General features: G+C 38.9%; 6 protein-coding genes across 7 annotated transcripts; 4 read left to right on the forward strand and 2 right to left on the reverse strand.

The window, feature by feature from the left end:
- Positions 1-2,726: 2,726 nt before the first annotated feature.
- Positions 2,727-4,783, forward strand: LOC124327712 (sulfated surface glycoprotein 185-like). Its single transcript, XM_046786710.1, has 6 exons — positions 2,727-2,820; positions 2,896-3,863; positions 3,931-4,104; positions 4,185-4,258; positions 4,338-4,455; positions 4,521-4,783. The coding sequence occupies exons 2-6, from the start codon at positions 3,803-3,805 to the stop codon at positions 4,781-4,783; spliced, it is 690 nt and encodes a 229-aa protein (XP_046642666.1). The 5' UTR covers positions 2,727-2,820; positions 2,896-3,802.
- A 49-nt stretch (positions 4,784-4,832) lies between these two features.
- On the reverse strand, positions 4,833-8,136 carry LOC124326067 (nose resistant to fluoxetine protein 6-like). The gene is made up of 10 exons (XM_046784676.1): positions 7,669-8,136; positions 7,067-7,595; positions 6,688-6,985; positions 6,465-6,628; positions 6,229-6,397; positions 5,949-6,142; positions 5,751-5,886; positions 5,478-5,673; positions 5,128-5,388; positions 4,833-5,053 (listed from the first exon to the last, which is right to left on the reverse strand). The coding sequence occupies exons 1-10, from the start codon at positions 8,030-8,032 to the stop codon at positions 4,953-4,955; spliced, it is 2,412 nt and encodes an 803-aa protein (XP_046640632.1). The 5' UTR covers positions 8,033-8,136; the 3' UTR covers positions 4,833-4,952.
- Positions 8,137-8,595: 459 nt separating this feature from the next.
- Positions 8,596-12,086, reverse strand: LOC124326071 (nose resistant to fluoxetine protein 6-like). Its single transcript, XM_046784683.1, has 10 exons — positions 11,661-12,086; positions 11,055-11,592; positions 10,695-10,983; positions 10,477-10,640; positions 10,253-10,412; positions 9,979-10,172; positions 9,770-9,905; positions 9,501-9,696; positions 9,178-9,438; positions 8,596-9,105 (listed from the first exon to the last, which is right to left on the reverse strand). Exons 1-10 carry the CDS (start codon positions 11,989-11,991, stop codon positions 9,023-9,025), a joined length of 2,352 nt encoding a protein of 783 aa, XP_046640639.1. The 5' UTR covers positions 11,992-12,086; the 3' UTR covers positions 8,596-9,022.
- Positions 12,087-15,584: 3,498 nt separating this feature from the next.
- On the forward strand, positions 15,585-16,998 carry LOC124326409. Of its 2 annotated transcripts, none has more exons than XM_046785219.1 (5): positions 15,585-15,802; positions 15,867-16,018; positions 16,085-16,442; positions 16,505-16,620; positions 16,701-16,998. In XM_046785219.1, exons 1-5 carry the CDS (start codon positions 15,745-15,747, stop codon positions 16,902-16,904), a joined length of 888 nt encoding a protein of 295 aa, XP_046641175.1. In that variant the 5' UTR covers positions 15,585-15,744; the 3' UTR covers positions 16,905-16,998. The 2 variants fall into 2 exon arrangements, with proteins under 2 accessions (XP_046641175.1, XP_046641176.1); XM_046785220.1 differs by having other exon boundaries at positions 15,867-16,006.
- A 224-nt stretch (positions 16,999-17,222) lies between these two features.
- On the forward strand, positions 17,223-20,456 carry LOC124326074 (RAD50-interacting protein 1-like). Its single transcript, XM_046784687.1, has 12 exons — positions 17,223-17,521; positions 17,586-17,827; positions 17,898-18,071; positions 18,134-18,280; positions 18,345-18,814; positions 18,880-19,235; positions 19,303-19,435; positions 19,506-19,626; positions 19,687-19,742; positions 19,818-19,927; positions 19,989-20,122; positions 20,185-20,456. The coding sequence occupies exons 1-12, from the start codon at positions 17,381-17,383 to the stop codon at positions 20,393-20,395; spliced, it is 2,295 nt and encodes a 764-aa protein (XP_046640643.1). The 5' UTR covers positions 17,223-17,380; the 3' UTR covers positions 20,396-20,456.
- A 98-nt stretch (positions 20,457-20,554) lies between these two features.
- LOC124326281 (hydroxylysine kinase-like) lies at positions 20,555-22,568 on the forward strand. The gene is made up of 7 exons (XM_046785013.1): positions 20,555-21,080; positions 21,160-21,292; positions 21,359-21,433; positions 21,493-21,635; positions 21,709-21,922; positions 21,989-22,206; positions 22,268-22,568. The coding sequence occupies exons 1-7, from the start codon at positions 20,922-20,924 to the stop codon at positions 22,454-22,456; spliced, it is 1,131 nt and encodes a 376-aa protein (XP_046640969.1). The 5' UTR covers positions 20,555-20,921; the 3' UTR covers positions 22,457-22,568.
- Positions 22,569-23,699: the final 1,131 nt, after the last annotated feature.

Consider the following 23,699-nt stretch of genomic DNA (forward strand, 5'->3'; position numbering starts at 1 on the left):
CCATTCTTTTTCTTGTAGGGTGTGGTTATATGCATTGAATCACAAGAAAATCCCGCCGGTTCATTGCCCTCAATTGTATCGTGGTGTCTGAATGAAAATAAGTCATGGTCACTTCTCATACGCGATTCCGTCTACCATTTTTGTCTGTTATTAGAAATAAAAGTCAGACATTATAGCATTAATTTTTGGGGGGTTTTGGGGTTTTAGGAGAGGGAGTGGATAGCAACTATTTTACGTGGGGGTAGAGTGATCTAAGAAGTTGGAGGTCAAAACAAAAAATAAAATATTGAAATAAATGGGGAAATTCTCAAAATTTAATATGCAAAGGGGAAGGGTCCGAAAAAAGGACATTATCGTTTTGGATCAATACTTTTTGTGACGAAGAGGGGAAAGGGTGTGAAAATTCACCCAAAATTTATGGGCAAGTCCGTACCTGTGAATTGTTATTTTAATATAGGAGTAATAGAAATGATCTTTGGGCTATACGGCTGTGCCGCTGTGGCCTGACTCGCCTGAGGAAACCAATTGCTCTTGAATAAAAAAATTCATGAATAACGGTAGCAAATCATCTGCTCGATTCAGGACAAAGTATACAAGTAAAGGTCAAACTAAAAACTACGTATACGGTAAATTTTTTTTTTAAATTATTATTCTTCAGAGCTTATAACAAATTCAAGAATTTGGCCAGAGTTAATTGAGTTGGCAAATGTTGCAATCAAAAATGGCAACTTGACAAAGAATCCCGGAAACGTTGTATTTACCCATAAGGTATATTATTATTAATACAGGATTATTAATTTATTATTTATATTATTATTATTACAGGATTATTTGGAATTCCGTTACGCCTTCTGTGAGTAGTTGTAGCCAAACCCTGAGGACAGTTGGCTACCAACGTTGGATCTTTTCCTACTTAGATCTTGATTGCTAAACTATAGACTATACTAAATACTAAAGGTACTTTTATTTCTGGTGCAGTCTGCTGTTAATTATAGATATTCATCCGCACCGTTTTTTCGACAGTGTGCTAATCAAACGTTATCCGAATTTCAGGTGTGCCGAATTTTCCCATTTTATTCTCACGCAAGATTCAATAATACACTCAGCATCTTCTCAAATATCTATAAGCATTTAGGATGTCGAGAATTAATTTTTGTTTTACTCTTTTTTCAGTATTATTATATGCTGTTTATTGTGATTTTCTACAGTATTGCGTAATGTAATTAAAAATATCTGGGGCTTGGGCTTGTCTGAAATTGGTGAGGGCGTGTTCATCACGGTACGTTGTTAACCCCTAGCCCTAGGAAAGCTCAGACCGTTAAAAGTGATGATGGATTGACTTCAAAACGTTATTTCGTGTTGGTGAAAAGTCAACTTGTAAACCTTGATCTGACCCATGAATGTGCAAGAGAACATTGAATAACATTAAAAAAATCAAACTAGGTTGATTATCGACTTTTTGCGTGATTTTCTCCAAGGGTTCCGGGTTATATATAGTGCGCTACTACAGCACTACCATACATTTGATTGATTATCTTTGGACTTGCGGCTTAGGTGTCTTCATTTTTTAAATCCCAACGGCGTATCAATAAAAAACTAGATTGAAGCGCAATACGGAAATTCGTGCACATCAAACAATAAAAGTGCAGCAATGACAGCAGACTGGTGCGGACCAACAGGTTTATACCGAACTTGAAGAAGCTTTGCCTCATTTTGAATTCCTCCCGCCCTCGCAGGATGGCCAGCCAATCAGCCTTCGGCTCAGTTAACCCACACACTATATAGGAAATGTATCTGTAGCCTCTAGCTGTGGAAACTGGCTATTATTATACATTCAATTCAGTCAGGATTTTTTAAAAATTTGACGTTATGGTGATAAGCTTGACGTATGTATTCATTTCCCGTGACGTTTACGTTTGATATTTTTTATTTTATTTTTCATTTTTGGCGTTCCCTTCGCTTCTGATCAGAGGCTTTAGAGTCTGGTCAAAATTCTCAACTTGATATGATACTATATCAATCAAAAACTGAAATATCCTGAAACTGTGTTGGCATTTTTCCAACGTAGTAGCTATACCTGTAACGTTCAATCATTCGTTTTCTCAACAGTTGAGGTTGATGAACTCATGTGATGAGTGAAGGGAATAACGTCATTCTGTGACAAGTCAAACTTGTGCAGCTGCAGTTAAACCCGAGTCCATCAAATATTACACATTGCGATGTTGAAATCTATTTTTTCCATGGGTCATGATTATAACCCTGAAGGGTTTTTTTCTTCTTTCTGAAAACAGGATCGGAGTTAAAATAGAACATACTCATCTCAATAAAAAATACTCATCTCTTGAGGGTCAATTTTTAGCGCAATAAGAACTATTTCGGACTTTGTGATGTCGTTGACATTTTGACGAGAAATTGGAAAACTCGTCGGGATAGCGGAAAGGTCAAGAAATCAGGGCGATAGAAAAGGTTTTAAAAAAATTAATGTATTTATAGCTGAAGACATTAACTCGCCTGTTTTGAACTCGTGGACAACAAAGAAAGCGAGTGACCCTATATTTCTGCAGAAATATAGGGTCACTCAAGAATTCATGAATTCTTTTTGTGAACTCTACTGACCTTTTGCCAAAACAAAAGAAAGTTTTTCGATGAGGTTGTTGGTCTTAAACATTGTTGGCGACCTATGCGGAAACCAAAGTTGTTCTCCATCACGACCTATATAAAAAGCAATTGCCATTTCAAATCAATCAGTCGAAAAAATGAAGAGCTACAGCACCTTGTCCCTGGTTTTTCTCGCCGGTTTTCTATTTGTTGCAATTTCAGGTAAGATACTTTTGAATAATAACTGCTCTAGTATAATTTCTAGATTAATTAAAAATCATTTTCTTGTTTTCCCAGGTAACAAGACAACAGGCAATGAAGACACCCCGCAGCTTTTGTCGTCTACCATTGACGTCAGCAATGCTTCAGAGACCCGGCCAGCATCAGCACCGGTAGCCGCTACTGCCAGCGAAGAGGACAAGAAATTGCTGCTACCTTTACTGGCTATGAAGCCGCTGGTTATCGCTGGCGGTTTGCTGGCCGGTGGAAAGTTAAACCAGAAGAAACCTTCGATGCCGAGCCCGGCAGTCGCAGCCGCTAGACCCACATCAGCAGTCAACAATAACGTCTTGGTGGTGATCGATGACAACATCCAGCAGCAGCAGCTCGTGGAAAAGACGAACGCAGGTGATGATGACGAGCCCAGGAAATTGCTGATACCGATGATGGCCATGAAACCGCTGTTACTCGTCAGTGTGTTGACCGGCGCAAAGTTAGTTAAATTACCCGCCATATCGCCACCGAAAATCGGCATCACAATTACTAGACATGAATATCCAAAACAATTTGCTGACGGTGACACAATGCCGTAACGCATTATCAGCCAATTAACTCCCTCCAACGCTAAAATCTTTTATTTATATTACAATCGTGCATATGTACTGTGTTTTCGGCAATAAAAATGCAAGAAAAATATTGTCAGGAATCCTAAATTTACTCATACCTAAAATTTATGAATTTATAAGTTAATTGGAGACCAAAATAGATCTTTAATTTTTACAAGGTTTGGAGAGAGGTCATTGATCTCCGTATCTGCGTGACCTCTTTCGACCTACCTTAACCTAAATGGAGGTCGTTGAAATGTAGTCAAAATTATTTTTAATTATAGGCATGTGGGCATGTGGTGGTGTATATCGTCAAACACAGATATAGTTTAGTATAAAAAGTGGCGTACGGAGCTTTGGATGACATAGTATAGCGAAACATGTCGAAGCGCAGCATCTTGTTCTCAGTTTTAGTCTGTGTGGGTCTTGTTTTGGCTACTGGTAGGCAGTATTATCAATTCTTTTAAAATTTAATTGGTTTAAAATTAACAGTGCGCTGGTATTGTAGGTATTCATGGTGAGTCGGTTGGCGAAGTAGACAACAAATTCTTATTTGGAGGCATTTCAATTTCAATCGACAAACCTGGGGTAAATCCTCCATCAACTCCGACGCCAACTCCGCCAACTCCGCCAACTCCGCCAACGCCAACTCCGCCAACTCCGACGCCTCCCAATCCGAACGGTATAGTACTATTAGATTCTAGAAATTGAACAATTTCATTTTTCGCATGAAATATTATTAGTCAACTTGTATCCGTGTAGAATGTGTCAGTTTCACCGGTGGCTTCAAATGTTACAAGCTGCCGACAGGTTGTGTTTGCCCAGTCAACACTCAGGTAAGAATTAAAACAAAAAATGATCAGGCAATTTAAAAATTGCAGCTGTGGTTATTAAACTATGTATTTTGTTCCAAAGAAACCGTGGGTGGATGCCTTTGATTTCTGTAAGGCCAACGGTCGGTCTCTCATAAGCTTCAAAACGGCGGAAAAACAAGCCGAATTCGAAACATATTTACCTGCCATAATAGCAAAATGTAAGTTTGCTAATTATTTTTATGTGTTCGAATGGTTCATTATGTCTCAATTGATTTGTTTACAGCGGATAACCTTTTCACGACAATCGGATTTTGGACATCGGGAACTTTTTGCTTGGAGACGTCGGCTGCAAATGTTTACTGCCCCTCGAAAAACACTTGGGCGTGGGCGGCCACTCGCCAGAATTTCGGTTACGTCAACTGGGAGACGGGTCAGCCCGATATGACCATGTTGCCAAGGACTGCGTGCGCTCGTGCCGTACCCACCAACAAATACAAATGGGACGACATTGACTGTGGCCAGTTCCTACCATTCATCTGTGAATAGAGAAAGTGATGCCACTATTTTGTCGGGATAAAATGAGAAAAATTCAGCGTCTTTTTTCCATGTCGTATAATTTATCATTCTGTAACAATCCAATCAATCGCAATAAATTTTAGAAGGACTATTTGAAATCCACCGTGCAGAAAATCCGAGGTCCTTTGCCTTTGGTCGTTTAGAATTGTTCTGTTTTGTTCTTACCATAGGTAGGAATTGCATTCATATTGAGTCCTACTCTTGGAATTGTTTGCTTATTTTCATCCATCTCAGGTTTTCCTATATTTTTTTTAGAAAAAGAAATAAATTTCGAATTCAATTTGGCTGTTGAATTTTAATTATTTGAATATTACTTGTCTTGGTGGGACTGACGAGCAGCTTCTCCAAATTTAACAGCGGAACTTCCACGGTAAGGGAAATGGCGAATGCCATGAAAAAGACCATCAACAGGACTCCAAAGTAGTGCTCAACGTGAGTGAATTTGGTGTAGTAATACGGCTTCCGGATGTAAGCGTGATAGACCGTTAGGTAATTTAAATGAACCAAATAGACGACGTAGGTTAGACGGGCTAATGGAATAAAAGCCTTCCATGACAGAAATCGATTGATGAAACCTATAAAATCAAACATAAAAAATTGTCTAAATCAATTTGAAGGGGAATTTCATACAGGTTAAATGATGATGTCTTGGATGATGTAATACCTCCGTAACCATGGATACAGGCAAATACAATCCAAGCGACAACAGTCGCCCATGCAAATCGATGGAGCGATCCGTAAGAAACGCGAGTGACGTCGTTCATCTCTGGTACCTCGAGCTCGTTCAAATAGGGGACCATACCATAAACGACGGCCAAGCCGATTAACGTCGCAAAGAACCAACCAGCTGCAACAACTCCCTATTGAAAAACACAAAATACAGATTAAAAAGGCTATTTGATAAATAAAGACAAATAAAATGGGCATCCTATAAAACCTTGTTCATCTTGATTCTGGAATTTTTAGTTTTGTGAAGAATCCAACCGAGTAGAATTCCGAGGATGTAAGGCGGGAAACGGGTCCATGTTTGGACATAATAGCCGTAGTAATAGTGCGGATTGCTTGTGTCATTCCTATTAAAGAAAAATAATTCGTGAAATGGACTGAGTTTTCTATTAGGAAGTTGGGGTCTTACGGTCTGGTAAAGAAACCCATAGCTGGAAGATCCCAGACAATGAAGATGGCGATAGTTCCAGCAATGAGCCCCAATATGTTGAAGATGGCCCAGCTCAAACCAATTTTTCTCCATCGCCAAAGAGGATAGATGAATAGCGGACTCAGTATAAACATTTGCATATCACACGCTAAATACCAGGTTTCACCCATACACTGAAGTCATAATTCTAAAAATGTTAGTGATACTTTACGCTACAATTTAATTATCCTAATTATACACTAAAAAAACTATAGCTTACGTCCATTTCGAATGTTCGAACATAATTATTGATGTAAAGAAGATTGGTCCACCAGTTCCAACGACAGGCCAGACTCAAGATCCGGACATTTTGCCAATTGGGTCCTGATCCGAGATAGGCCAACAGAGTTGCTATGAAGCCCAGTATCACGGCGTAAACTGGCGTCAATCTAGACTCAAAATAAAAACCGATTATTATTATACGGACCGCATTAAAAATAACTCCGGACGATCCACCTAAGGAAACGATGGAGATAAAAGAGGGCGACATTGAAACGTCCTTTGTTTCGGTCCAGTTCCCGCATCAAGGAATAAGTTACTAGCAGGCCACTCATCAGGAAAAATGTGTCGACTGCAATTGTGCCATTGAGAACACCGTGCAACTGCCACTCTAATGCATCCTTAAAAAATAATTGTATAGTATGTATGCTTTAATTTAATTTCCTTGCTAATAGTATACCTTTAATAATCCTAAAGGGTTGTACATGGGATTGATAATGGCTTCATAGTACGTATGGTAAAGAACGATCCAGGTAGTGGACAGGACTCGCATTCCGTTTAAACAGGACAGATTGTCAACAGCAGCTGATTTGGTCGACAATAATTTCTTGCCGTTTGTTAGCATGGAGAAACACCGCAGGGCTTTCACAGGCAGGCCAACTTTTTTCGGCTGATCGGGTTGAATTTGGTAATAACTGAACCACAAATCGTGAACTGTAGCACAAAGAATTACTAACCCAAGGAGACTTAATGTGACACTGTAAAATAGGAGAAAATTAAAAATTGTTTAAGTTAAATTAATACAAATTATTCGATAGGAATGACATGTGGTAAATTACATCACAGCTACGTCGGGTCCGTCAAAATTGGGAGTGGCTTTGATCTGCTCGGCGGTGTAGCAATAATTATCGTCGTTGACGGCCACCATGGAAGTGTAGTAATTGGTGTCGTTGTAAGTCGTGTTATCTATCGCCCTACTTCCGATCAGTTGCGCAATGGACAAGCGGAAGTCTGCAGCGGTGCAGGAAGAAGGGATGCAATAATCAAGGGCTCCCAGGAATCTTGAGTTAAAATCGGTGTCTCTCACTTTGGGCTCTTTCAATTTCGGACCGTTGTAGAGCCATTCCAACACCTGTATGATTCCCACCCAATTTGTCCGCTGCTGCATTTCGTCTCCAACGGGATTCTCCTCTTCCAACTCCTCTGGCATTACCAGGTCCGAATCAAAGAACACCGTGCAGTACTTGCCCTGGAAGGATGTGTTGGTCCAATCGGCCTGGACGGATAAGCATTCGTCGAAAAGTCCTAGCCCGTGAAAGTTACCACTGTAGTAAAACGCTTCCGGGAATTTACCCGTCGATTCATACACTGAAATACGTGTACAAAATTTTAATTAAATTAAATACAATTAGAAATAATTTTTTTTTAAATATTTACACACTTTTCTTGGCCCAGTCGACTCGAAGAAGGTAGGCTTGGTGGTAAGCGATGCTGTCGTTTAAACATTGCTCGCTGATGTTGGTGGCCACAAGCGTTGGGAAATTTGATCTCTTTGAAAGATTGTGACGTTCACGCGCAAAGAAGGCGACGATGGCATTAGTAACGATGTTACTAACGATTGACTTGTCGTCATTTTGTTGATTTAAATAAAGGCTTGGATCAATTTCTGACAAATCTAAATTTTCGAGCTCCTCTGGGGAGATACCTAATTCGATTAAATCAAATTGACTAAGTTGATCTAGATTGCTCGTTAAAGAAATCACTTGGCCGGCCCCGGCAAGAACTAAAATAAAAAATAAAAACATGGCGTTGAGCTCACGCCTATAAGAACCTGTATTAGAGCGCTATAGGTACTAATTATAGTGTTCTAGTATACAAGGTTCACGCTCAACTGTTCGATAATGGACAATAATAATCAGTTTTATATGCTGTTGCGTCAACGAACTTCCTGATAAGGCACACACTATTACGTTTGTGATTATTGTGACCGGATGAAAGTTTCGTCATTGACACCGTTCGAGGTTATAGAGCAAAGAGTTGCCGCTCTTTTGGCGTTTTAAATTTTGAAATGAAATTGTCACGCCTTATCCAAACAATTGAACGCTATCGACAAGGATAAAAAATTAATTTGACATGTGCGGACAAATAGTTTTATCTGTATTTGATGGTGCAATAACGATTTGAAATCACATATGGACATCAAAGACGAAGGCTGCTTATTTACATATACTGTACATGTTACTTGAGACAATAAAAAAAACGACCTTTCGCCATCATAAGCTCTAATAATGACCGTTATCCACTAAATGCACTTATAACAAAGGTCACATTACTTATCATTATTCAAATCTTTCGTCTTGTCTTTTTAATTAACCAATGATTATCTGGAGACGTGATCACGTGAACGAAGCGTGACAATCAAAATCTAGTTAATACAATGTGAAAGGTGCAATATTCATTAATGCGCACTAATGATAGGAGGCGTTTTCCCTTATTACGTAATGGACAGAATAATCAAAGTTCGTCTACAGCTTGAAAAGAAAAATTTTTTACACTTATGTTTATGATTTATGCAGGCATTACCGATTCTATCGGTATTATACTATATGTTATAATAACTTTATCTCTATTGGAATAGCGTGACGCAAGAATCAACATTACATTACATGCTTTTGCAATCATTCATGTATACGTGTGTGTGTTCCATTAAAAGCAATATTTCAACTAGCGGGTGATTTAAAAGACGAATGATGTGGAGATTTAACTCGAGCATCTTCAATAATCTTTCAGGGAAATCACATGTCCATTCGAACAGTTTCCGTCTCTTCTCCATTCGGCCTCTTTGGCTCAATTTCAATATCGACTGCCGCAGGTTTTTCTGTTTTTCATTGTCAAAAGGGAAAACAGATGAAAAAAATGAACTTTGAAAAGGTAAAGTCAAATGACATACTTGTCCTGGTGGGATTGACGAGCAGCTTCTCCAAATTCAAAAGCGGAACCTCCACGACGAGGCAGATGGCGAATGCCATGAAAAAGACCATCAACAGGACTCCAAAGTAGTGCTCGGCGTGAGTGAATTTGGTGTAGTAATACGGCTTTCGGATGTAAGCGTGATAGACCAGCAAATAGTTTTGATGAATTAGGTAGACGACATACGTCAACCGGCCCAACGGAATAAATATCTTCCACGACAGAAAGCGGTTGACGTATCCTTTTTCACGTTGGATAATTTTAAGTGTTATTTTAAAAGACTGTATAAAAATTTATGAATACCTCCATAACCGTGAATGCAAGCGAAAATAATCCAAGCGACGCAGGAGGCCCAGGCGATGCGGTGAAGTGATCCGTACGAGACGCGGACGAAATCGTTCATTTCCGGAACCTCGTACTCGTTCAAATAAGGCACCATACCGTAAATAACGGCCAATCCTATAACGATGGTGAGGGTCCAGCCAACAGCCACCACAACCTAATTTTGAAAAATTAAAAAAGGTTTTATAAAAAAATTTTATATGGTTAAAAATTCACGCTAAAAAAGTTACCTTCTTAAGTTTAATCTGCGTGTTCTTTGTCAAGTGAAGTATCCATCCGAGCAAAATTCCAAGAATGTATGGGGGAAAACGAGTCCACAGTGAAGCATAATAGCCATAGAAATAATACGGATTGTTCATGTCATTCCTATAATGATTAAGTAAATTGATTAGGTAAAATCATCAGCCTAAAAATACAAAAGAAAGTAAAAATAACATACTCTCTTGTGAAAAAACTCATAGCTGGAAGATCCCAAACAATGAAGATGGCGATAGTTCCACACAGAATTCCTACTATATTGAAAATGGCCCAGCTCAAGCCAATTTTCCTCCATCGCCAAAGAGGATAGATGAATAGCGGACTCAGAATAAACATTTGCATATCACATGCCAAGTACCAGGTTTCACCCATACACTGTAGGAAAAAAACTGATGAGGTAATATCAAAGTTTTTCATTCAGGCCAAATTGAAAATTAGTGTTACTCCATTATTACATCAGCTCCCAAAAAGTTATTGATGTAAAGAAGATTGGTCCACCATCTCGAGCGACAAACAAGGCTATGATTCCGCACATTTTGCCAATTGGGTCCTGATCCGAGATAAGCCAACAGTGTGGCTATGAAGCCCAATATCACGGCGTAAACCGGCGTCAGTCTGTGTCAAATAGGAAAATCAATTAGTCCAGGATAAAACAGACCAAACAGTGAAATGTAGAAACCTGAGATATCGATGGAGATAAAAGAAACCAACGTTGAAACGGCCTTTGTTTCGGTCCAGCTGGCGCATCAAGGAATAAGTGACGAGCAGGCCGCTCATCAGGAAAAACGTGTCGACTGAAACGGTGGCGTTCAGAACGCTGTGAAGTTGCCATGTCAGTGCATCCTAAGAAATAACACTTTAATTATAAGTATAATACGGACGGAATTCATTTATTACCTCAATTAATGTAAAAACGTTGTACATGGGATTGATAATGGCTTGATAGTACGTGTGATAGAGAACGATCCAGGTGGTTGACAGGACTCTGATTCCATTCAAACAGGCCAAGTTGTCGACGGCGGCCGATTTGGTGGACAGCAATTTCTTGCCGTTGGTTAGCATGGAGAAACAATGCAATGCTTTCACGGCCATTTTCTTCGGCTGGACAGGACGATTTTGATAATGCAGCCATAATTCGTGCGATGTGGCCAAAAGAACAACCAATCCAAGTAAACTCAGTACGACACTTAATTTCAATTAGAGAGATATTACATCAATGAATGATTGAAAATTAATTGAAAATATACTATGACTTACACAACAGTAATATCGGCTCCGTTATACTTGGGTGGGGCGTGGATCTTCTCTGTGGTGTAGCAATAATTCTCGTCGTTGATGGTGACCATGGAAGTATAGTAGAAATTCCCATCGTACGTCGTGTTCCCTATGACTCTGCTGCCCACCAATTGGGCGACAGACGAGCGGAAGTCTTGAGCGGAGCACGAAGAAGGTATGCAATAATCCAGGGCCATTAAATTTTTCGAATTGGGATCGCTGTTCCTCACTTTGGGCTCTTTCAATCTCGGGCCGTTGTAGAGCAACTCCAAGCCTTGCAGAATCCCCACCCAATTGTTTCGCTGCATCTCATTATTCTCTGAATTACTTTTCTTTGGGCTAGGCTCTTCCAGCTCCCATGGCATTACTAACACTGAATCGAAGAACACCGTACAATACTGACCGTGGAATGGCATTTCCGCCCAGTGTCCTACCGATAAACACTCGTCGAAAAGTCCTAGACCGTGCAAATTGCCACTGCCGTGCCAGGCTTCCGGGAGTTTGCCAGTAGATTCAAACACTGCACATAACATTTTAAGGTTTTTAAGCATTTCGCGGGTGAATGTTGAATTGATTTGAATAAATTACTTTTCTTAGCCCAGTCGACTCTAAGGAGATAGGCTTGGTGATAGGTGCCACTGTCCTTGTGGCACTGCTCGCTGATATTGGTGGCCACAAGTGTCGGGAAGTTGGACGACTTGGTGATGTTGTGTTGCTCACGCGCGAGTAACGCGATGATGGCTTGAGTGATGATGTTGGTGGCCATCGACTTTCCATCACGTTGTTGGTTCTTATTAATTTCTTCCTGTGGAATTCCGTCTGACGAGACTGAAGAATTGTGATGTAATTCTCGGTTGTCAGTGAAGGAATTGGTTTTTCCAAAACCGACTAATAACACTAAAAAGATTGGGAAGAGCATTGCCGTAATCGATTTGAACGGCCCGCTCAACCTTTTTGGATTACCAACGCTTGACCGCTGTCTACTGACTGAGTTGAAACCAAAATAAGCTTTTGTTTATGTATCGAAACGCAGACGCTGATAAACATTTGTTTCCGGTTGATCTTCGGTGTCTCGTAATCACTTCCTTTGTGGTTACTAGCTAGCTGTTGCTTGCAGAGTTTTGTGCAACGAACGAATCAGTTTGCTAAGAATTAGATGAAAGGTGCTGAAACTTTTTTCCAACTTTTTATCGGCGGTCAAACGTTTGTTCCGTTGATTGCGTCGAGTCTCGTTAGTAAATAAACACACACATTAGCAAGTTAAGTTAAGATAAGGAAATATCTAGAGTAGGTATGGAAATCAATATAGAGATGAACATTTAACACTATTTCCCAATTTCCAAGGTATACCACGAACCGCAAGTATAAAATAACAAGTGCTCCAGTGTAACTTGAGAGTGACTATGTTATACACCCAGCTGGAGCTTTGGGTTTTCTATACATAGTATTATAGGTAAGCAAACAGAAAAAGAAAACATGTCAGCTGTGATGACGGCCATGAGGAAGCAAATAATGAATACATTCGTTTTCGTGACAGCGCTGCAAGCGCGTTCTTTTTTTGTAGCTTGTTACATCACTTAGTATGCACGGAAATTCATAATAACCAGCAAAAGAGGGAGTGACGCAACCGGTCTCTAACGGGTAATGGTGTAAATAAATAATTGATTGATGTATTGATTAATTTCCCATATTTTATTTTGTGGCCGAGTGTCTCAAACTTTTTACTGTAATCTAAAGACTAAAGGGCGAGTATTTTCCACTGGATTTTAAAATCTACTTATTAATCTTACTAATTATTTTATCTTCCACGATCTTCTACAAGTTATCTGGATACAGTTTGTATTGAGCATTGACATTTGAATTTTCTCAAAGATTTGAACCGGGCAACCGCCACCGGCGGTCCGCGAGGCTGCGGGAAAGAACTGGCTTCTTTAAAGGTTGGCCCATCTTCTTTTCCTCTCCTTTCAAAATTTCTTGGTCACGCCTATTGCACTCCGGAGTCCGGAGCGCTCTAGTGTCAAAAGTGGCTATTGCACTCCGGAGTCCGGAGTCCTCTAGCGTCAAAAGTGGCTATTGCACTCCGGAGTCCGGAGTCCTCTAGCGTCAAAAGTGGCTATTGCACTCCGGAAAGGAAATATGAAGTCATTTATGGCGACGAATGGCAAATAACGACTGATTCTGTGTTTTGACTGGTTTTGAATTCATTAAAAATTCAATTAAGGGTAAGAAATAAATTTGCAATATATTTAAGATAGAAAAGCAAGCTTATCAGCTCGCCGCGAAGGGATAGTCGTAAGCCAGTTGAAAACTGTCTTAAATGACAAATTCAGGGCCTATTGTTTAGTTGAACATATTCACAATTCACACTTTTCTTCACAGACTTTTTTGTCTTTAAACGGGATTTTTCTGTCCCAGTTCAATATTTATCCTTTCAAGTTATTTTCGTTTAATTTTCTCAACTCATATTTTCCTATTTTTACACATAAAGTTCAATAATTGAATTTAAAAATAAACATCTTTTAGTCAAATAACTACAAAACATAAATGCAAATCTAGTTGTTGCGTCATGGTTGGGACATCAAAGATTGCGTCATCACGGCGATGCTATGGACATCTAGTCGCCACCGCAAGATGTCACCAGTCATTAAGTAAAAAAATTGTAGTCGCAACCGCCAGATGTCACTAGTCGTTAAAAAATTATTTTAGCAGTTTTTCATTAATTACAGGAGAACTAATTAAGTAAATGAAATAATTTTTGTTCTGGTCGCACCGCATATTTTTTCTCTAATTTTTAAGACCAAAAAGTCTTAAATCTGTCGTGAAACACCCGAGTTATGGAGCGTTACATACAGACAGACAGACAGACAGACAAAGTGACATGGCTTTTATTTTTCTGCGTATGCGATTATTAGCTTCGCCCTTCGGGCTCGCAATAACAATCAAATATATTTGAATTTCATTAATAAACACAAATAGCCATTAGCCAATATAAAAGATGGGACTTAGTTAGTATTGTTAACTTAGCTAGAGTCGGAGAGTCCACCATTGAATCAGTACCTTAGATTCAAATTGCAAATAAACAGGAATAAAGTAGAATTTATAAACATATCAATTCAGGGTGATGTTTCTTGATAAACATTTCAACTTCTTGCTCTATTCTTCTCGGCGTTTGAACCCAAAGCAACCCATCATCAAAGGACAAGGCGCTTCCATATTCCGCTCTTAAAGGATCTTTGATTGACGCCGCCATATGTGGCAATTCTTTCCTCTCTTAAATCAATTACTTTTTCATTGTCAGTTCATTCATGTGATGACAAAGCACCGAGTGAAACTGAACACGAAAATACCAAGTATTTTTTCGCACTCACAATTCGGTTAAAATGTCTTTTGATATTCTCACTATAATAAAGGAAACTACATGTTAACTTAGTTATGTATTGTTTTGTTTCAAGATATGAAAGACGTGTCTAGCTGTTAGTTTATTGGAATAAGGGACACGGACATTGAATGGTTTATAGCGTGAAATCAGCTGAATCACACGTTACGTGTCAATCAGCAGAAATAGTGAGTTGCTGGTCAATGCGTTTCAAGGTCACAAACAACCCCTCGAACTCGAAGCCCCGTTCTGAGAACTCCGGCTCGACCTTCAGGCAAGCAAGGGGGCGACAGAGGGTGACTCACTATGGCGTGTGTTTATAGCGTGTTTAACAACCTAAATTTATACTTTGAATAGAATGATCTCTGTGTAATATAGCTGAATCACACGTTACGTGTGAATCAATCAGCAGAAATAGTGAGTTGCTGGTCAATGCGTTTAGAGGTCACAAAGAACCCCTCGAAGCCCCGTTCTGAGAATTCCGGCTCGACCTTCAGGCAAGTAAGGGGGTGTCAGAGGGTGACTCACTATGTCGTGTGTTTATAGCGTGTTTAACAACCTGTCTAAATCCTTACTTTGAATATAATGATCTCTGTGTAATATAAACTGCAATGAATCCTTTTGGTGATATTGATATCGAGGCTTATGAAGAATTTTGTGTGAGTAGGAATTGTGGTAACACCTTAGCAAATAGAGCAAGAAGTTTAAATTGTTAACAAGAAATATCACCCTGAATTGATATGTTTTATAAATTCTCCTTTATTCCTGTTGCGAGACACTTAACTATATTTACAATTTGAATTTTAAGGTACTGATTCAATGTTGGACATAGTACTTTAGCTAAGTTAACAATAACTAAATATAAATTCCATCTTACTACTATCATTATCCGACTATTTGTATTTATTAGTGAAATTCAAATATATTTGATTGTTATTTATTTTGAATTCAAATAAAAACCATTCAAATTTCAAAACACAGAAACAGAATGCCATTCGCCGCCAAATGAAAGTACTACATGTTTCCTTTCCGGAGTGCAATAGCCACTCTTGACGCTAGAGGACTCCGGACTCCGGAGTGCAATAGCCACTTTTGACACTAGAGCGCTCCGGACTCCGGAGTGCAATAGATTTTACCAAATTTCTTGGCGTTGTGTAGTTGCCGCTAGATCTCTGCTGTCTCTCTGTACACCTGAATCTCCAAAAAGGCAAAAAGCTAACTTGCTTTCAGTGATTTATATTCAAAATTAGAATTCCTCGTTAAACGCTACAGTTTTCAGAGCGAACTTTATAAAATATGGCTCCAGTTAGAGTTCCAGAACTAGCACTAGAAACTGCAAAAGAAGAGCTTAAAGGTATCTTTGTGTCCAGAAATAAATTTAAAATGCAATCAGTGGTGCTCTAATGATTTGAATTTAGCTTTTGTAGCGAAACCAGCGAATAGAGATCGAGAGAAATGGAAGGGATTTGCAATCATTAATGCAGATGAGAATATGATGCAAAATATGGAGTCTGCTACCCAGTTACAAGAATCACTGCTTTCGGTCATGGAAACCAAAGTACGATTACCAGTAAGACAAACAGTGATAACCTTTCCTATTAATGTTTAAATTGACAAGCAATTATTACATTTGCAGTGCATAGTGTGCCAAGGTCAAAAAGGTGCTATATTTTGTAGAATAACATATACGTCTGCCCTAAATGCCAAAGAAAAACTTGCAAACTCCCGATTTAAGCCCCCATTCTATTTTGTGGTTTTTCCAAATGAAACTGTTTTCTATTGCATTAAAAAATCCATCCCTGATATGATCGCCGACACCCTGATCAAAGTGTATGGAGCAACTCGATTGAGAATACTTCCTCTTGAAGGCAATGATTTCCGTTCCCTAAGACAACTGCATTTAAACAAGATTAGCAAAGGAAAGATCTGTAGAAGACCTGTCAAAACTACACATCCAATCGATGCAGACGTCGAGATGAAAGAATCTCATTCGGGTAATTTGTCATTATTCTGGAAGCCAATTTTTTGAGACATAATTCTTGTTGTTTGATTGCAGATTTAAAAGAAGACATAGAAGATGAAGATAGACCATGGAAGAAAAGAAAAGATGAATACTATTCTGAGCATTTCTATCCTGAGAAGGATCCTGTCATAACCAAATTCACTGTTTCGGTAAAATTTTGTTTCTCTTTCAGTCCAGTTCATCCAGTTTCATCCAGTTCACGCCTAATTTTTTATTTTCTATTGCTAAGTCTTCGTCCAAGTTCTCCGGTACCCGGACGACTTCGAAACTTAAGTGCGACCTTAAAGTAACCTTACGATCAGACAACCTCCTCGAGTTTTTTAACTATTCATTGGACAAGGGAATTCTCACGTACCCTTTAAACCCGTTTTTTGAAAACATCGTTAATTTAGGGCGCACCTCAATTTCAACAAAGGAAATAGAAGAAAACTAGACTGTAATTGTTGCTACATTTTTCATTTTCACACTGTATAATACGGCCATTACGGTAAATTTAAATGATTTTTAAATACACGATTAATCTGGAATTCATTCGATTATCGAAAAGGGTTTTGGTAGAGTGATTGTTTCGGCAGTGCCATTAAGGGGGCATAATGGCTTATATTCGCCCCCCCCTGACAGAGTAAAACGCATAATTATTCATAATTTTCATCAGAGCTATACACTATAGCTCTGGTTTTCATGATATCATTCCTCATTCCGCTCTCCGCTTGTTCGCTCATTCGTTCTCTGCTTATGAGTTAATGAGTTGTTTAAATTTATCTTGCAACCTCGCGATTTATTCTGACACATAAACAAGCAGACAGTTTTCAAGGATAGCGAATTGTAGTGTGGCTGTGGCAGCCAGCGGCAGCCAGTGAGCAAACAAGTTGTATAGACAAATTTGATAAATTACACATATTTATTGAGATGACGGAGGAAAACCCGGATTTGCAAAGAAAAATTGTAAAAGCACTCAATGAAGAAATTGGATCAGATCTAAAACAACTTCACAAACTCAAAGAACTATATGATGAAACCAAAACCATACAAGATGATCTGAGAGAGAAAGTAAAATAATCTTGCTTCAGCTGTTTTTCCAACATCTATTTATCTAACATTTATCTGTTTTCAGCTTTCATTAGTTAGCACAGAAGCTCCAACAAAAGTTCAAAACACCTTGAGGGAGGTTGAAGAGCTCTCTAAAAAACTAGTGACTCTTGAAAAACAATACTTGGACTTGAAAGTTGAAGCCCAATCACACTCAACATCTGTCGACACATTTCTAGGAAATTTCAGCAGTCAACTACAAGAAATAGAAAGACTTGAACTGGAATATTCCTACCTGAAATGCATAAAAACTGTTGAAGATCTAAGGTATTCAATTTAATAAACATACAAACCCCATCATAAAGTATTAATCATGTTTCATCACTTATGATATTAGTGAGAAAATCCGACAGAGTTTACAGTCTAACCTAGATTTGGAAGCTGTTGAGTTGTACAACAAACTCGTACAACACAACTGCATGCTGGAAACATCTCAGTGTGAAAATCTAAAAAAGTTTGTTAATGATACTGTAATTTTCTGGTTTGAGATGATCAAGGAAAAACTAAAAAAGTATAGCCCATTTCAATTAAAGATTTATTATACCCGTTAAAAAATGTTCTTTTGAAAAACAGGGAAATGCAAGATACTCTAAAACTGATACAGTGGCCTTTGATTTCAACGAACCAGGAGGTTTTAAAAACTGTCCCTCCACCTGATGTGATGAGCAAGTTTCAGTTACAATTTCAGTGCCTTGGCAAACTGGAAATCCCATCCAAACAGTCAGTTCTACACTGGTCCAAGTACAAGTTTGCGGATACATTTTGAATTCTTTATTTCTTTCAGGTTGGAAGATCCAAGTGTGGCAGATCATGTGATTTTGTCTAGATTTACTCCTTCCAGCCTAGCCATCCAAGAATTAATATATCCTCTATTGAAAAGATTTTTATATCATTTTGGTGGTAATCGACCAACCAACCGTCGTGACAAACCCGAGTGGTATATGCGCCAGATTCTTCAGTGGATTGGAGATCACGCTAAATTCCTCGAAACAAACGTTCAACCCTTGTACGCACCTAATGATGCTTTAACGGATTTTTCACGAGGACTCGTTCAACTTGCTGTCGAGAAACTAGTAAAGGACACACCGGTTATCCTTGAGGATGACACCATTTTGGCACACACTATCGGTGAAGTACTCAGCTTTGAGAGTGAACTTCGATCCTCTTACAACTACCCATCTTCACAGCCGTCAGCTTTACTTGTTCTCTCTCAGCCCCAGTTTTTTACTCGATGGATTGCCTTAGAAAGAGCTTGTAAGTTGACTAATGAGAATTTCCTCGCATTCTACTTAAACTTCAATCATCTGTTTCATTCATAGTCGCCGTAGAAAAAATGGACATCCTTTTGATTAGCGACAAAGCCTGGACTTGCGTCTCTGGAGACAATTCCGAGGCAGAAGACGAAGTTCGATTAACTGAGTGTGGCGAAGGATTTCTCCAAATGCTGCTGGCCATTACGGATCGTTACAAGATCTTACCCCAACCCGGTCATAAGTTGCAGTTTTTGGATTTACAGCTTGAACTGCTGGACGAGTTCCGTATTCGGTTGCTACAGTTAGCCCGTCAAGACAAATTTCACGAATTATTCGCCAATCGATCATCGCCCAATATCAGCCCTATCCTGAACACGCTGACGGCTGTTATTAATGTTCTAGATGACTGGACTGATTTACCGGTAATAATTTCCTACAATTATGAATTATCGTATAATAATCGTTTATGTTTCTCTTTTGTGATGCAAGTTCTTCGTTCAACTGCATAGTTATAAAGTCCAGACGGAAAATATTGAGCGTTTAGCTGCAGAAGCTATTAGCAATGATGAAGCCTCGCTTCCTTGGCTTCGTACTCAAGCTCATACCAATCGAGACGAAGAAGGTGAATAAGAATAATCTTTTAAATACTACTTTTCCGAACAAAATACTATTCTGAATTTTATCATCAACAGGATCGGTATTTGACAGCATCATTGAGCTTTTAAAGAGAATGCAGGAAGATTTGCTGCGCCGTCTGGTAGAGGCGGTGATGCTCGAAGTGAAAGCCAAATCGCAACCCTACAGACTTGACAAGTAAGTAATTGAAATAAATTTTTAAATCGCCTTTTTATAAAAAATTATATTGTCCGGTAGGTGGGCATCACTCCCCAATCCGGATGAATTCATTCAACCCAGCCTATCGCCAACAGGTCAGTATTTAGATTCATAGTTTTTATTTTGATTCTCCGTTTTATTATTTCACGTCTTTGTTCTATAATAAATAGGATCTGCAATGCTCCAGGCAGTAGCGATTGGCTTGTTGTGGCTTAAGGATTCCCTGGCATCTACTATGTTTGTCGAAGCGTGGCAGAAATTGGCCTCTCAAGTGAACGACGTATGAAATGACTGTGCCTGTTTTTATTCAATCAGAAATTTTAACGAATCAAACATTCTAGTTCCTCTTGGAAGAGCTGATCCTACAGCGGCAGTTTAACGAAGGAGGCGCTTCTCAACTTTGCTTCGACATCCAGCAGAATCTGATACCGCTTTTTGGGCAATACACCACAAAACCGGAGATTTACTTTAAAGAGTACGTGTCCGTTCGTTATCTTACTTTACATCACTTCTTAATTGTATTTCATTTGATAACAGGCTTAAAGATGCATGCACATTATTGCGGCTTCCGCGTCCCATCACTCTTTTGCTACTGGACACACTCTCCGTAGCTATACAGGATAGTGAAAGCACATCTGTCAAATCAAATCGGGCCACATTCAACGGCAAACAAGCGCTGAAAGACCAAGGAATTAAAAAATTATCCGTTGAAGATTCTTTGAGCGTTCTCCGTCGGAGAATTTTGTAAAGGAGGTTTTACAAATTGGAATGTTAATACAAGTCTAATGAATGTTTTAGACTGCTGGGTAGAGACGGCCACTGTGAGTTGTGATTATAGCGGGAAAAAAGCGGTGAAAAGGGGCAAAATCAATTCTATTGTTGGAATTTTGCGTCGTGGGAGATGTTCAAGGCCGGCATAAAATGCGTTAGTAGTCCTAGTGCGCCAGAGCCCAGCAACCTGAGTACGGTGCTGGAGGCAGTTCCAACTGATCGAAGTCCTTGAAAATTTGACGGAGGGGTTGGGCCTTATCGGTCCAATCGTAAGATAATTTTACATTTGAATGGTGAAGTGTCTAACATGCAGAGTGGGCTCTCGGTCAAAATCTAAAGTTTTCTCAAGGTTCGGACACACCGATTATCGCCCTTTTTTTTATCGCAGTACCACTTTAGTTTCATTTAGTTGTTGTTTTTCAGTTGTTACTATTTGTTTCTAAAATTTTGTTGCCTAGTGACTGTTTTTCAAAAAAGTAATTTTCGTCGTCAACACATTCGCAATGGAAAAGGAAGGTGAAATTCTACTTAAACCCGGTCAACAGATAAAACCTCACGTTCCAAATGAAGTGGTTCATCAACTTGTTTTTAAATTGTACAATCTTGAAGTGGCTTCAGTAAAAGAATTGAATAGTTACGACGATAAAAACTTCCACGTCACGGTAATGTTTAGTCCATTTTTTAGCTCTCTAGGTTTTATATAAAAATAACTTAAAGCATTTCAATTTTTCTTTCATTTAGGTTAAAAGTGACAGTGCCTTGCCTGATATTCACGATGCATGCCCTCACGGGTATGTTTTGAAAGTCCTGAATTCCCTTGATTCAAAAGCGTACAACTTGATTGACGCACAGAATGAAATGATGCTTTATTTGGGTATGTTAACCTGTTTTCGTTAGTAGACATTCAGAGTTTATTTATTTCGATGAATTTTTTGTTTAGCTAAGACGGGGTTGCCTTGTCCAAGACCGGTGAAAAATATTGACGGAAAGAGCATGTCGTTGGAGCATTTGAAAGGTAATACTATTGATGGAGTTACATGAGAATTTATACAAATGCTATTATTCGTCTCACAGATGCACAGAATCAGTCTACGGATCAATATATCGTGCGGCTTCTGTCCTTTGTGCCCGGTAAAATTTTGTTTAGCGTTCCTTATACAAAGGAATTGTTTTTTCAAGTCGGAGAGTTGGTGGCTAAAACAGATCTCGCTTTGATGGTATTTAATTTGATATATTTACTTATTTCATCTATATTAAACTATACAAGGAAATGTCGCTAATTCTTTACAGGGATTCAAACATGATGGTCTCAAAGGAGTTGATCGCATATGGAATTTGATTGCCGTTCCAAAGCTGGTAGACTTTGTCTATGTGATTGCAGACGAACAAAAACATTCACTGTCGATGGAAGTAATTGAGAATTTCAAGTCCAATGTTATTCCATTTCTACAAGAGCTTGAGAGTGGCCCGATTCATGGAGATTTCAATGAACAAAATATACTGGGTAATTTATTAAAGAGAAATCTGCGTATTCGAAAAGCGCTGGATTCAATTATTTCTTACTTTGCAGTGGAAGCAGATAAAGAGGATCCGGAAAAATATTCTATATCCGGCATGCTGGATTTTGGAGATGTTCATTTTGGCTATTACCTTTTTGATATCAGTATTGCTATTTGTTACATGATGATCGAGTGTAAATCAATGGACATGTTGGATGCGCCAGGCCATGTCTTGGCGGGTTACAATCGCGTTCGCCCGATCCCGCAAAAGGAATTTGACTTGTTAAAGGTATTTGGCTCTCAACATTTTTAGAAAATCAGTAAATGCTAACAAATGGGTTTCTTTATAGGATTGCATTTCAGCCAGATTTAGTCAATCTCTGGTTTTGGGCGCTTACTCTTATTCCCAAAATCCGGATCCCTATCTTTTAACTACGGCGCAAAGAGGTTGGCAATGTCTCAAGACGCTCTGGGATTGTCCGAAAAGTGAACTTTACAAACGCTGGAACGAAATTATAAATAGTTATGCTAATAATTAATCTCGCAATTTTATACAAACCCTTTGGAAGTTTGTGAAAGCGTTGAAAGTGCCTGACTTAAAGCAACTTAGACATATCCAATAAAAGAGAAAATTAAAAGAAAGTAAAAGTTAAAATTTTTTTTAAATTAAAATTAATTAAAATTAATTTATGCCAACTTTATTTAACGTCTTAAATTTTCCAACGGAAAGAATATTCTACATTTTAATGTTACTATACTTGGACCTAGGACGAGTTTCAGAACAGACAGACAGACTACATGATCCATTTTCAAAACGCCGGTTTAGTCCCAAATAATATTTACAATTTTCTCAACGATTCAAACGAAAAGTAGCATAAAAACTATTGAACAATGTTCGAAAAACATTTATGCGAGTGACTAAATAATATTGAATTACGTTACATTAATTGTAATTAAATAAAATGATAAAAAAAGTGTCCTTTGGCTTTTGCAATCGGCAGCCCGAGATTGCCGGCCTATATAAGTTGCAAGGTCGACCACTAGATTTACAACATTTCTCTGAGCTTCCATAAGTCAAAGAAAACTCCTCCAGAGCTGAAAAATGGGTTTCCTGGATTTTTTGTCATCGGTCTTTTTGAAGAAGGAACCCAGTCCTTCTACATTCGTTAAGAGGCAACAGCAAGCGCCATTGCAATACCCCAACAACGACCAATCACGTCATTCTGATATGTACGCATATCAGAACCAGAATACGAATGAGATGAATGCATACCAACTGAACTGGACGTACGAGGAGCCGAAGCAGCACCAACAGCCGCCACAAAACGGTCAGCAGTACTGCGAAGAAAGCCCAAACAACCCAACTCCGTATTTTCAATATCTGCCGTCATATTATGATCCGGAGCCACCTATTCCCATGGCGGAACCCAGTAGGTGTAACGCTTGTCCACAAATCGCTGCTAGAATCCAACAGCTGGAAGACCGGATACAAACATCTTGGCAGAATAATCGTGAGCTTTGGAAGCAACTCAACCACATCCAAAACGAAAAAATCCAATTGGAGGCGTCATCAGTTAAAGAATCATTTAATCCCTATCGGTTTGTTAAGAATGATCGTTTGAAAAGAGTAACACTCTCTTTTTGCTCATCAGCCGACATTCCGGACGATATTAAGAATGATCCTCGGTCTTGGGACGACAATTACGCAAATCAACCAAATGTCACTTCAGTCAGGATTCCCTCCAAACCCGACATGAATCATCCAAAGAAGTCTGGTGTCCA

Source organism: Daphnia pulicaria, chromosome 2, assembly GCF_021234035.1.
Source record: "Daphnia pulicaria isolate SC F1-1A chromosome 2, SC_F0-13Bv2, whole genome shotgun sequence".
In the NCBI taxonomy this organism is placed as follows: Eukaryota; Metazoa; Arthropoda; class Branchiopoda; order Diplostraca; family Daphniidae; genus Daphnia; species Daphnia pulicaria.